Here is a 14741-nt window from a genome sequence, read left to right as displayed (position 1 = left end):
TTTAGTAACTAGAAAGATGCATCCCATTACCTTCTTCAGGTTCCATCTCTTCTTGATCCTCTTCATCTTGGTTACTGTCAATAACTATATGGAAAATATGCATATTAAAAGTGTGATAATATACATAAGTGGTAAAACCACAAGGAAAACCAGGGAAGTGATTACCATAAAACTCAGGAAAATAGTTACTTTTGTCAGGAGGGAGCAATTAGTGATTTAGGGGAGTATAGGGAAGTTTCTGGGTGCTGGCAGTACTTCCTTCTTGCCCAGATGGTAGTTTTATGGGTATGCTTTTGGTGATAAACCACCTACCTTCACATCTTTGATTTCTAGACTTTTGTGTGCGTTTTATTTCACAAAAAATACATGTAAGGAAAAAAAGGCTAAAAAAGGATGACTAATATGCTCTAATTTTAGAAACAACAGAATGAAATACTCTGAAAAGAATCACCTTAACCTTGTGGCTTCAGCTGTACTCATAGTACAATGGGTACCTGAGATAACCATCTGTATTTCCAGCCAAAATCATCAAGTTTGCTCTATGACTAACTGTAGCTATCCCCTTTTGTAAATATGGGTAAAAGTTAAAATAAATATTGAATGAAAAAATTTTGAACGTGATTATTAGTAAGGAACTAAAATTTTAACTAATACATAGGCTGATCACCTGGTTTCTCTCTCGTCTGTGGGATTATACCACTTTTATCTTTAATAGGAAGTAAGTGAATCAGTTCCTTCTCTGGTTCAGTTTGCAGAGTTCTTGGTATTTTTTCATATTTATCTATAACATGCTCATGCTTCCGCTTCCTGGCGTGAACAGGCTCACTACAAGAAAAAAAAATTTAGTTTTAATATATTTAAAAAAGAACCTAGAGACCTATCATTTTAAAAGCACAGAAAAATAAACCACTAACCAAACCTTTAATAGGCATATAGATATTAGCATCTAGACCAGGCATTTGTATAGTAAATGAATAAATGAATTGTATGGCCAACCATAAAGACCCAAACTATGGCTACACTTAGTTTTCCCTTTAGAGGCAAAACAAGGTGAAAGTTACAGCAGATTTTTCTTTGAAGAATATTCCACAGAGCCAAGGGTGACATCATGCTATTTTACTTTCCCCAAAACTGTCACAACATAGCATGGACTTTTGACTTAGAAGTATCTAAGTTTAAATTTCAGATCCACTACTTGTGACAATGGGAAAGCATTAGTTTCCTCTCTGTAAAAGGGAATAATATATACCTAATAGGGTAACAAGGACTGAGGCATGTGTAACATGGCCATAAAGAACTCAGGACTGCTCTGCCTCAAACAAAGAACAGCATACTTCACCCATTCACTCCACTTCACTATTCAAACTCAAAAGAAATAAAGATATACACTAAATAAAATCAGCTTGTTTTATTTATGAACCTTATTTAGGAAATAGACTGAATAGGGTTTACTCTTTGTAAACACTGTGTTCAGAGATGAGCAGCATCTTGCACTAACCACCTAAGTAAAATTCAGAACCAAGTTTTTAGCACTGATAGGATGTGAATGACTATAATCTAAATGAAGTATTACCTAGAAGAAAGATCTCTCGTTAGAAAAGACGCTCTTTGCCCTAAATCCTTCATTAACTGTAAGTCATCTTCATCCATCATATCTAAAGGAAGGGCTTCCTCCTCTTCTTCCTCTTCCCTCTCAATCCTTTTACCTGTTCCAACAACAACAAGAAATCAGAAACAAGTATTAGAAATGTAGAACGCTGCATTTTTGTGTCTATGATAGGAAAAGCATGTGCTTTACTAACACCTTAGCCCAGTGTTTCTAAACGGGAGCACTACTGATACGCTGGGCAGGACAATTCTTTGTTGTACTTGGGTGTCCTGGGCTAGGCAAAATGCCAGCATCTCTGACCCCTGAAATCTAAATGCCAGGAGCATTCTTAGGTCACTGTAACAACCAAAAAATAAGTGTGTCCACACATTCTGCAATGTCCTTCAGAGCATTTGAGATCACCCAGTTCTTAAATGCTGGGTTCCTTAAAATTCTGTTCTAGGTTCTCTTATTTTCATGCTACACAGTCTCCATGGTGATTTTACCCAAGCCTAAGGCTTTGATTACCATCTACATGTTGATAATTCCAAAAACTATTCTCTCTAACCCAGATCTTTCACTTGAACATTATACTCTTATATCCAACTGCCTGAGAGACTTCATTTAGATGCTCAACATATAAGAATGAAGAAATCTTTTGCTTCTATTTTTAAAATGTAATTACTAACACATCATGCTTTTTAAATTCTTCTGAAATTTACATAGATCTTTAAAAACATCTAACTCAACCAATGCATTTTTGTTTTTTAAATAGATGAAGTACCTGGAGATTAAGTGACGGACTAAGGCCACACTGCTAGTAAGCAACAAAATTAAGAGAAAAGTTCAAGTTTCCTGACTTCCAGTCCCATGACCTTTTATACATCACAATAACGTGTTGCCAAGGGATCAAACTAAATAGGTCAGGATAAGAGAATGAGATGGGCATGGGAAGAATGAATAGTCAGATATAGCCAAATATGAATTCCCTGAAAGTATGAGTAACCCTGTAGAAAAACTGGTCTGACTCAAAATGGTCATATTCCTTACCTGTTTTTTGAGTACTTGGGAATTTTTGAACAGGTTTACAAAAGAATAACCCTGACAATTACAGCTTAATTTCACTCCAAGTTTCCAAGTGAAAAGAAAGCCAGAAGTTTAGAAAACTAAGTGAAACTTAGCAATACTGTGAAGAATGCACCAGAGAAAAGCAATGTTCTTACCTTAGCTAACTGCCAGTGAACGGAAAAGTGGCAGCACTGGCATGCCCAACAATTATTTACATTTGCTACTCTGAGTCTGTTTTCCCAAGTATGTATTGTATCTTCAGATCTGCTTTCTAGACAAACTGAAAGGCGAGTCTAGCTCTTTCTCACTGTGAATATTGTACTGAAATGTTTTCTCATACTAATTGTGATAAAGCATATAGGACTACGATCCTTACCTACTCGTAGGAAGACCTGAGAACAAGAAGAGTGATTACTAGAAAGCAAAGTTATTCCATGAAGAACATTTTAAAACAAATCAATGGAAACTGGAACACATGAATTTTTTCACAATTACCTGGTCGTTTTTCCTTTGGGTCCTCCAATGGAATAGGTTTCTTAGACACAGCATCTTTTACAGCTTGTCTTAGTTTCCTCTGTTCTTTTCGGTACTTCTTGAGAGTGCTTTGTTGTTTAAATTGTTTGTTTTTTAGCTTGTTTTCAAGTTTGACTTTACTAGTTTTTAGCAACTTCCGAAAGCTTGGGACTTGTTTTTTATTTCTTCTCTAGAAAACAACAACAGAAGAAGCACTGCATATCCAGAAATTTAAATTATTTTTAAAATCAGGTTAAAGAGAATTGATTATAAAATTTCATTAGACCAATTCCACAATTTTAATGTCTCACAGCCATGGGTCTTGGATATAAAAGCTAAAACCACACTATGGCATTAATCCTACAGAATGGCACTAGATCATCAGTTATTCAACAGGAGGGTCTTCCTGTGACCAGAATCCACAGATGCTCAAAGGAGTCTAAGACTCCAAAAAAGGTGAAGAACCACTAAGCTAGTGGTAAACGGTTATTCAAGGCTAGCTTAACGCCTGTAGTTTGGCATAATAAGAGCAAAATGCTGGCTGTATTTCACAATAACTGACGTTTACATATCGCTTTACTTGTTTACAAAGTGCTCTAACATATTACCGCCAACAGCCTAGTCAAGTAGCGACAGCTGTTATCCTCATATTACTGGGGAAGCTACGGCTTAAAGAGTTTATGTGATTTGTCAAAGACCCTTAAACTAAGGAAAGCAAAACTGAATTCGGGTATGTGGATTACAACTCTCTTGCTGGTGACCTCTCACTCAGAAATTACTCGCTTTTTTATCTCCTACCCTTTAGGGAGAAAAAAACGGACTTATTTCAGGTCCCACAACTCATAAGCTCATTGAAGGCAGGACCCTGCTTCTCATCTGTGAAATAACGGGTTCAGAAGATGGTCTTGTAGAACCCTTCAAATCTGACATCCTATGTATGAACTCAAGACTCCGTGCTAGTCTCACTGCGGTCCCTTGAAGCCAAGCGCGCACACCGGGCGATGAAAAAGGAGCCAGGTCTAAGGGCGGGGACGCTGACAGCACTTAGAGCCAGGAGGGACCCCCTAATCTAGGCCACAGCCCCCCATACAAGGGCGAGAACCGCCGAAAGGCTGCACCAGGGAGCGACTCTGTGAGCCAAAGGGGCCATAATCCGCGGGGACCGGGCTTCTAAGGACACTTACCGCCTTCATCCTTTAATCTGCAGGGGAACCCAGGCCCGACCAATTCACCAGGGGCAGGGGTAATCCGGGAATTCCGAAGAAGAAACACACGTGCGAAACCAGCGTCACTGCTCTAGCCGGAAGGGGCTCCTAGCCACTTCCCACCCTCCGCCGCCGGAAATGGGGGCGGGACTTCCGTAGACAGGAGCGGGCACGCGCCCTTTCGCGGTAACGTTCTCGCGTCCCTGGGTCGGCGGCGGCGCGGCGTGCGCGCGCGTGAGCACACACGGAACCGGGAATCGCCAAAGGTGAATGGTCCTAGGGTGGGGTTCACCTCACAGGGTCTTTGAATCTTTGACTCTTGCTCTGTTTCTTTGAAATTCTTAAGGAAATCGGGCTTCTCCCCTCAGAACGAAAAGACTTGTTTTTTTCAATCCCTGTCTTCATTTTGTACGTCTCCTCATGTTTAGCTTGTTGTAGGATGTAGCTCGTCTCATCTTTCTTTTATAGATGCTGAGTTTTGTAGTCAGCTTTCCTCACGTAAAGTCGTGAGGACAGAGAAGAGCTTATTCCTTTCGTGTAGTACCCGCCCCTCGCCTGGCCTTCGACAAGCTCTCTGGGCGCGTTTGTCGAACGGCTAATGATTTCTCATGACCTTTCGACACTCAAAAGTCTATGATTCTTTTTTTTCTTAATTAAATTTTTTATTTTGAGACAATTGTAAATTTCCATGCAGTTATAAAATATAATAGAGATCCCGTATATCCTTTAGCCAGTTCCTTCCAAAGGTAACATCTTGCAAAGCTATGATATAACAACCAGGATATTGAAAAGTCCATGATTCTTAATGTTTTATTTTGAAACACTTTTTGCCTTAATTTTAACCACTGTCTGATTAAGAGTTATACCAGTGAGATTCATCTGCATTTCAGTATCTTACAACTATTACTTTTCTGTAAATTATACTGTCTGCTTAGTAATTCCGCCAGTCATGAGTTTTAACAGGACAATTTAGACATTGCAAGAATAAGAGTATGTTTTTCAAAATGATTGTCTCTCAAAGACTTCTTTTCATGAATAAATTTTAAAATTCCACTTAAGATTTTTTTTTTTTTAAGTCTGTGATTCTGAGCACATCCCTGACAGAGTCTGGCCTAGCAGTCCTGAGCCAGAGGGGAAAAGCCAGCAGAGGCTCCAAAGAATCTGACCTCCCTAGTGGGTGTTGATCTTATAGAGACTGAGAGGAAACCTGCCAATTTCTGGATCCCCCTTCAAAGATCAAGAATCCCATTCTATCCAGAACTCTTCTTACCCTCCCTTCCAACTTCCCCAATTTCCCCATTGCTCTATCTTCTTTACACACACTCTCAGAAACAGCAGAACCTATCCCACTGGAATATTACTTCATCAAGCAAACTGAGAACATTATCCTGTACTCTTCCCAAGTGGCTGAATTCCTTCCCAAACATAACAGCTTATCTGTGGTCACTCCCATCCTTTCAGCCTTCCATCCAGTCTCTCCAAGGGTGAGGCATCCCCATTTCCATTCAAAACCAACTTCTCCCAGCTTCATCGGACTCCATGTATCGCTAATTATCCCTTTTCTCCTGTATTCTTTCTCTCCCTAATGGATCTTTACCCTTGGCCAATAAATATACTGAAATCTCTTCCGTCCTTAATTTTTTTCCTAATGACTCCATCTCCTTTTAATTTCTTTTTTATTTTCCTCCTTCCCTGTTTGTCTTTACTTAGAAAAAAACAAAAACCGCAAAAACTAGTTTTATCTCCACTTCCTCTTCTCTGTTATCACAGCCCAAGCCTGTACTAGCCTTTTTAAGAATTAAGTTATACTCTTGGCCCGTTTTAAGTTTATAATCAACCAAAAATCTTTGGATCATTTTTAAACAGTTGTTGCCAAGCTAAATCTCTCCCACCTTGATTTTGAGCAATCTGTTATTTAAACGCAAACTTAACAAATGGAAGTTTACATGATTCCTACTAATGTAATCTTCTGGTTTCTCAGTTATGTCGTCCCCAGCTTTGTGTCATTTCCCATTCACTCAAATCACTGCTAAGCTCAGTTTGGGCTCTAGATCCTCTTGGATCTTCCATAGCTTTCCTGGACACTTGAGCTAAGAGGGGGTCACTGGACTACCCCAAAGTAGCTTCACAGGTATCATACCCAGAGTTTCCTGTGAGCCCTTTTGAAACTCTGCCCATAACATTCCACTGAAACTGCTCTCATTAAGATCACCAAGAACCTCCAAGTTGTTGTGAATTTTTTTTAAGTGTGCACAGAATTACATCATTTTTTTTTCTTTTTTTAACTTTATTAGATCTCTCTGCTGCATTTTTCCTTTCTCACATTAGAATTTTGACTCCCTTGGCTCCCTTAACAGCCTCTTCCCCAGGTTCTCCTACTTCCATTCTTTCTTCCTCCTGCCTCTTCAATGTAGATGACTCTCAGGGTTCCACTGTTGGCCCACTTTTTTTTTTATCTCAGACACAATTATTAAGTTTTTTTTTTAATTTATTTATTTTTGGCTGCGTTGGAACTTCGTTGCTGCGCGCGGGCTTTCTCTAGCCGCAACGAGCGGGGGCTACTCTTCGTTGCGGTGCGCGGGCTTCTCATTGCGGTGGCTTCTCTTATTGCGGAGTACGGGCTCTAGGTGTGTGGGCTTCAGTAGTTGTGGCTCACGGGCTCAGTAGTTGTGGCTCATGGTCTCTAGAGTGCAGGCTCAGTAGTTGTGGTGCACGGGCTTAGTTGCTCCATGGCATGTGGGATCTTCCCGGACTAGGGCTCGAACCCATGTCCCCTGCATTGGCAGGAGGATTCTTTACCACTGCACCACCAGGGAAGTACCAGGCCCACTTTTCTACTTCTCTTTATGTTCTACTTGCTCTTCTGGTGTGATCTCATCCATCTACCTAATGCAAAGAGATTCCTAAATCTTTCATCCGGTCCATATCTCTCCCTCAAGCTTCAGTCATGTAACCACCTACCTCCTGGACATCTCCAGAAGATAACCATGGAACTTCAGATCACCATGTTCAAAATGATACTATATTTTTCACTTGTACCTCTTCCAACGTTGCCTATTTCGTTCATTTACCCACATCCAGAATCCTGATATTCCAGAGATCTTTAGAAATAAGCCAGGAATTTCTCGGCCATTCACCATATTACAGTTCTGTTTTCTATAAACAAACTGGTTTGAAAACTGTCACTAAGTGGGCAAAGTACAATAAGGCTTCAGAGTTTCCTGTCCCACAAGATAATGTATATGTTATAAGAAGGGACCTTGAAGAAACTAAAAGCATGTAATATGTTCAAAGTAGATGCTTCGTATTTCCTTATGAAAAATTACTAAAGGTACCAGATTATAATTATAAGTCTCCAAAATCCCAGCATCAAGAATTTGAAAATATACATGTCATTCCTCTACCTTCGTCAATGCTAAAATATAGTTGAGGAATATATATATATAGTTGAGAAAGATAATTATGCATGACCAAATAGAGATTAATAAGAGATTGCACAGGTGCTGAAAAAAGAAAAACAATAAAAGAAAGCTGCTTTGGAGGAAAGGACAGAGCAATATGTATTTAAGTGGACCCTTGTAGAAATGACAAAGTTCAGGTAGGTGGGATAATATTTTCTAAGTTCAGATAGTGCAAATAATTTATATTGTGTGTCATCAGAAAATAGGCTAAAATAGCTGATAACCATAATTAGAACTAATGATTAATTATTCAATTTAAAATTAACCAAAAACCTAAATAATAACAAAAAATAATAACGTAGCAGATGTTGTTGTTGTCATCCCATTGACATCCTCTCAGCACTTCCTCCATACATGCCGGAAAGAAGTCCTCTGCAAGGGCTTGTAACTTTTCACCTGAGTTTTTCTCAACCCCTGCAGGACAGGACAGAAGTGCTGAGGAATTTTCACCCCTGAGAGCAGCCTTCAACCAATGACAAATGGAAGCTGAAGGATATATACATATACCACCTGTGGCAGGCTGGAAAATGTCCTCTGAAGACATCAGGCCCTGAAACTGTTGAATTTTATGTTGTAGAGCCAAAGGTATGATTAAGGATCTTGGGATGGGGAGATGATTCTTGAGTGTCCAGGTGGGCCCTAAATGCAATCACTTGTATTCTTACGGGCTAGGCAGAGAGAGATTTCACACAGAAGAGGAGGAGACGTTGCCACAGAGGCAGAGAGTGTAGTGATGTAGCAACAAGTCAAGGAGTGCCAGCAGCCATCAGAAGGGGGAAGAGGCAAGGAGCAGATTCTCCCCTAGAGCCTCTAGAGGGAGGGTGACCCTGCTGACTGCATGATTCCAGGGATACTGATTTCGGACTTCTGACGCCTAGACCTGTGAGAGAATAAGTTTCTGTTGTTTTCAGCCACCAAATTTGTGATTTGTTACAGCGGCCATAGAACACTAATATACCAACATTTATACTAATAAGTATACCAATGTCCTCACTCCTGAGAAGCAGGACAACTCGGAGGCATCTTCCACATTGTCTCCAGGAGTCTACAGAAGGGCTGAGCCCCACCTGCAGAGGTAACTTACCCATCAGCCCACTCTGTTACTGGCCTTCTCTCCCCAGTCTCACTTCCCCACTCTGCTATCAGTGGTTCCAGGTCTCTCCTTCAAGATAAACCACATACTCTCAAATCCTTGTGTATTAGTTTCCTGGAGCTGCTGTAACAAAGTACCATAAATTGTGTGGCTTAAAACAACAGAAGTTTATTCTCTCACAGTTCTGGAGGCCAGAAGTTGGAAATACAGTAAAGGTGTTGGTGCGATTGGTTCCTCTTCAGGGCTCTGAGGAAAAGTCTCTTCCATGCATCTCTCCTAGCTTCTGGTGATGGCTGACGACCCATGGCATTCTTTGGTTTGTAAATGCGTCACTCCAGTCTCTGCCTCCATCTTTACATAGCATTCTCCCTGTGTCTCTGTGTCTTCACGTGGCCGTCTTCCCCTCATATAAGAACACTGGTTATATTGGATCAAGAACCCAGTCTGATGACCATATCACAACTTTAATTACATGTGCAAAGACCCTATTTCCAAATAAGGTCACATTTATAGGTACCAGGGATGCGAATTTTAATATCTTTTATGGGGCACACAATTCAACTCATAACACCTTGACTCAGGGTCAGATTCGGGGACCCCCAACCTAAGACAATTATCACTTATGAAGCACTTTTTATATTTCCCTAAATATAATTATCTTACTTTATCCTCAATAATCTTATGAGATAAATATTGGCTCCATTTTAAAGTTAATAAATCTGAGGATTAGATACTATAGTGTAGTCAAGTCATTGTTGTATCAGGTGAGAAGTGTAATAAGATGCCAGTCCCACCAGTGGGAGTGGTTTTCAGCAAAAGAGGTCAAATGCCTTAAGCTTTTTTTCTCTAATCTGCAATAATATAGATGAGGAAACAATTAAAGAGGGATTTTCCTAGGACTGTGATATGTGTTCTTTTTTATTTAAGACTTTTGTTGATAAACTTCTAAGACCTGACATTTCCTCTTTCTTTACTTGCATTGGCTGTTCAGAGCCACTCTTTATTTATTCATTGCTTTCAAAAATCTGTGGGGAAGGGGAAGTAGTTTCCATGCACAAAGTCATGTCCAGTTTCTGATACTCCCTTTGGCAGCAATAGTTGCTCCCTCTCCTCTCTGTACCAGACTCTGCTAGGAGCTCTCTGTAAAACAATATTCTGTAAAACAAGGACACATTGTCTCAGCCTCTGTGCTAAAGCTGCTGGGAAGTATACTGAGCAGGGAAGAGACTATAGAATGAAACTAACATCTAAGGTATCCTGTATATCATTTTCACACCTCTCACAATGCTACCCCTGCCTATTGTAATATTTTCTACTCCATCTATCACCAAAGGTCAAGTCCTTCCCCTGGTCACAAGTCTGAAAATACTTCCACTTATGGGCATATCCACATACACTCCAAAGACCTGTTTAGGTGGCATTTATGCTTCTGATTGCTTTCCTTCATTTTCCAAGCTGACACTGCTGATTATAATTAAAATCCTCTCGGGTAAATAAATGGATACATAACTGAACTAAGTGGATATTTATGAATAGATTGATGAGAGGTCTGGATGATCCAAAATATCTCCTCCAACATCTGTCACATTAGAAAGAAGATAAAGATCTGACCCTGAGCAATCCCTCTCTTGGGCCCATTAGGAGCAAAATGACTTTTTAATATTCTATTTAGGACTTTTTAATATTCAGAAAAAGGGGAATGGGTGGCTTCTGGAGGTGGCAAAAATGGGAAGTGGAGGAGGGGAAGAAGGTAAGTGAAAGAGGCTCCAAAACAGCTAGGTTTTAGACATAAGACGTGTGTATGTCATAACATGATGATAATTTCAGTAGGCGTATGAGTTATCTATTTCTGCTTAACAAATTACCCTAGAAGTTAACAACTTAAAACAATAATAAACATTTATTATTTCACATAGTGTCTGTGGGTCTGGAGTTTAGGAGTGGTTTATCAGGACGGTTCTGGTTCTGGAAGTTGCAATCTAGCTGTTGGTCAAGGCTGCAGTCGTATGAAGACTTTCCTGAGGCTCAAGGATTAACTTCTAAGATGGCTCACTCATATGGCTCTTGGCAAGAAGCATCAGTTCCTTACTGGCTGTTGGCAGCAAGCTTCGGTTTCTCACTACCATAGGGCTGCTTGAATGTCTTCATGACACAGCAACTGGCTTCCCCCAGAGCAAGTTATCCAAGAGAGAGCAAGAAGAAAACTCTGCCTTTTTAAGATCTAGTCTTGGAAGTCATCACTTCCACTGTTCAGTTTATTAAAAGTGAGTCACTTAATTCAGACCACTCCTAATGATAGGGGAGTTAGAGTTCACTTTTTTCTTTTTTTTTTGGCTGCGCTGTGTGTCTTGTGGGATCTTAGTTCCCCGACCAGGGATTGAACCTATGCCGTCAGCAGTGAAAGCGTGGATTTCTAACCACTGGACTGCCAGGGAATTCCCAGAGTTCACTTTTTTGAAGAGAAAATATCAAAATATTTGTGGACATATTTCAAAAACATTAGTTTTGGGTTCAGTGAACATTTATTGAGCATCTTTACTGGGACCTGAGTAGGCACTTGAATTCAAACACAAGTTATTATCACCAAAGACTAAAGAAATCAGAATTTTTATATAGATAGACAAGAGACAATTTTAGGATACAGGACATTACATGACTATGATAGGTTTAAAGCTGAATGGACATGTAGGTGAGATTTAAATCATGGACAGGATGAGGGACTGATTTTTCTACTGAGCGGACAATAAAGGTTATTTTGTAACCTGTAACCTGTGTAACTGCCCATTCATAAAACCTTGTGGGACCCGAACTGAGAACTAAATACCAAAGTACAGAAGTAGTAACATATTCCATCTTTTAACCCCAGACACTTAGGTCATTACTTTGTATCTACAAATAATCAATTAATATTTACTGTTTTTTGGATTAAATTTAACTGATAGATTAAGATGAATTCTAGGTATAAATTTATATACCCCATTTGCTTGTTGTAGATTTTGATTACTGTAGCTCTTCTGGATGTTTTCTGTTACTTATTTCTTTGACATGGTCAGCTCTTTTCTCTAGAATTTAGAGCAGTCACAGGGGCACAAACTAGAGGCTCATGGGCTAGACTCTGCCAGAGGAATAGTTTTGTTTGGTTAAAATTGTGTATGTTTGTGTGATATTTTTCACTGATTTTTTAATGCCCTTAGGTAGGGCGTACACTCATTATTCAGTCTCGGTTCCCGCACAGGCCCCACTACTTCCTGTTGTCTGATATCCATCAGCCTTACTGGCCCCTAAAGACGCTTGAAATGTAGGACCCATGCATCTAGATTTTAAATCTCAGGATGGCACTGCATAATATTAGTTCAGCCTATTCTTTTGTGTTTTTCTTTTGAATTTTTAAATTTTATTTTATTTATTTTTTATACAGCAGGTTCTTATTAGTTATCTATTTTATACATGTTAGTGTATATATGTCAATCCCAATCTCCCAATTCATCACACCACCACCCACCCCCCCGCCACTATCCCCTGTTGGTGTCCATACATTTGTTCTCTACATCTGTGTCTCTATTTCTGACCTGCAAACCAGTTCATCTGTACCAGTTTTCTAGGTTCCACATATGTGCATTAATATACAATATTTGTTTTTCTCTTCCTGACTTACTTCACTCTTTATGACAGTCTCTAGACCCATCCACGTCTCTACAAATGACCCAATTTTGTTCCTTTTTATGGCTGAGTAATATTCCATTGTATATATATGCCACATCTTCTTTATCCATTCATCTGTTGATGGGCATTTAGGCTGCTTCCATGACCTGGCTATTGTAAATAGTGCTGCAATGAACATTGGGGTGCATGTGTCTTTTTGAATTATGGTTTTCTCTGGGTATATGCCCAGTAGTGGGATTGCTGGGTCATATGGCAATTCTATTTTTAGTTTTTTAAGGAACCTCCATACTGTTCTCCATAGTGACTGTATCAATTTACATTCCCACCAACAGTGCAAGAGGGTTCCCTTTTCTCCACACCCTCTCCAGCATTTGTTGTTTGTAGATTTTCTGATGATGGCCATTCTGACAGGTGTGAGGTGATACCTCATGGTAGTTTTGATTTGCATTTCTCTAATAATTAGTGATATTGAGCAGCTTTTCATGTGCTTCTTGGCCATCTGTATGTCTTCTTTGGAGAAATGTCTATTTAAGTCTTCTGCCCATTTTTTGTTTTTTTTTTTGTGGTAAGCAGGCCTCTCATTGTTGTGGCCTCTCATTGTTGCGGAGCACAGGCTTCGGATGCGCAGGCTCAGCGGGCATGGCTCACGGGCTCAGCCGCTCCACGGCATGTGAGATCTTCCTGGACCAGGGCACAAGCCTGTGTCCCCTGCATCGGCAGGCGGACTCTCAACCACTGCGCCACCAGGGAAGCCCCTGCCCATTTTTTGATTAGATTGTTTGTTTTTCTAATGTTGAGCTGCATGAGCTCTTTATATATTTTGGAGATTAATCCTTTGTCCGTTGATTCATTTGCAAATATTTTCTCCCATTCTGAGGGTTGTCTTTTCGTCTTGTTTGTAGTTTCCTTTGCTTTGCAAAAGCTTTTAAGTTTCATTAGGTCTCATTTATTTATTTATTTATTTTATTTCCATTACTCCACAAGGTGGATCAAAAAAGATCTTGCTGTGACTTATGTCAAAGGGTGTTCTTCCTATGTTTTCCTCTAAGAGTTTTATAGTGTCTGGTCTTACATTTAGGTCTCTAATCCATTTTGAGTTTATTTTTGTGTATGGTGTTAGGGAGTGTTCTAATTTCATTCTTTTACATGTAGCTGTCCAGTTTTCCCAGCACCACTTATTGAAGAGGCTGTCTTTTCTCCACTGTATATCCTTGCCTCCTTTGTCATAGATTAGTTGACCATAGGTGCATGGGTTTATCTCTTGGCTTTCTATCCTGTTCCATTGATCTATATTTCTGTTTTTGTGCCAGTACCATATTGTCTTGATTACTGTAGCTTTGTAGTATAGTCTGAAGTCAGGGAGTCTGATACCTCCAGCTCCGTTTTTTTCCCTAAAGGCCACTTTGGCTATTCGGGTCTTCTGTGTCTCCATACAAGTTTTAAGATTTTTTGTTCTACTTCTGTAAAAAATGCCACTGGTAATTTGATAGGGATTGCACTGAATCTGTAGATTGCTTTGGGTAGCATAATCATTTTCACAATGTTGATTCTTCCAATCCAAGAACATGGTATATCTCTCCATCTGTTTGTGTCATCTTTGATTTCTTTCATCAGTGTCTTATAGTTTTCTGAGTACAGGTTTTTACCTCCTTAGGTAGATTTATTCCTAGGCATTTTATTCTTTTTGTGGCAATGGTGAATGGGATTGTTTCCTTCATTTCTCTTTCTGATCTTTCGTTGTTAGTGTATAGGAATGCAAGAGATTTCTGTGCATTAATTTTGTATCCTGCAACCTTATCAAATTCATTGATTAGCTCTAGTAGTTTTCTGGTGACATCTTTAGGATTCTCTATGTATAGTACCATGTCATCTGCAAACAGTGACAGTATTACTTCTTCTTTTCCTATTTGGATTCCTTTTATTTCTTTTTCTTCTCTGATTGCCATGGCTAGGACTTCCAAAACTATATTGAATAATAGTGGGGAGAGTGGACATCATTGTCTCATACCTGATCTTAGAGGAAATGCTTTCAGTTTTTCACCATTGAGAATGATGTTTGCTGTGGGTTTGTCGTATATGGCCTTTATTCTGTTGAGGTAGGTTCCCTCTATGCCCACTTTCTGGAGAGTTTTTATCATAAATGGGTGTTG

The 14741-nt window shown here is 39.6% G+C and overlaps 1 protein-coding gene across 4 annotated transcripts in view; it reads right to left on the bottom strand.

Moving 5' to 3' along the window:
• Window positions 1-4476, bottom strand: part of NOC3L (NOC3 like DNA replication regulator) — a 45348-nt gene extending 40872 nt beyond the window's left edge. For all 4 annotated transcript variants that reach the window (XR_013824312.1, XM_079900339.1, XM_079900340.1 and 1 more), the window contains exons 1-5: window positions 4354-4476; window positions 3152-3359; window positions 1574-1706; window positions 668-825; window positions 31-84 (exon numbers count right to left, since the gene is read on the bottom strand). Coding sequence is in view for 3 of the 4 variants with exons in the window: in XM_079900339.1 (XP_079756465.1) it covers window positions 31-84; window positions 668-825; window positions 1574-1706; window positions 3152-3359; window positions 4354-4362 (562 nt within the window). In the remaining variant the exon portion in view is untranslated. The remainder of the gene's footprint in view (window positions 1-30; window positions 85-667; window positions 826-1573; window positions 1707-3151; window positions 3360-4353) is intronic.
• Between the last annotated feature and the right edge of the window lie 10265 nt (window positions 4477-14741).

Source organism: Stenella coeruleoalba (genome assembly GCF_951394435.1).
Source record: "Stenella coeruleoalba genome assembly, chromosome: 16".
NCBI classification, from domain to species: domain Eukaryota; kingdom Metazoa; phylum Chordata; class Mammalia; order Artiodactyla; family Delphinidae; genus Stenella; species Stenella coeruleoalba.
This window is presented reverse-complemented; position numbering and strand designations above follow the sequence as displayed.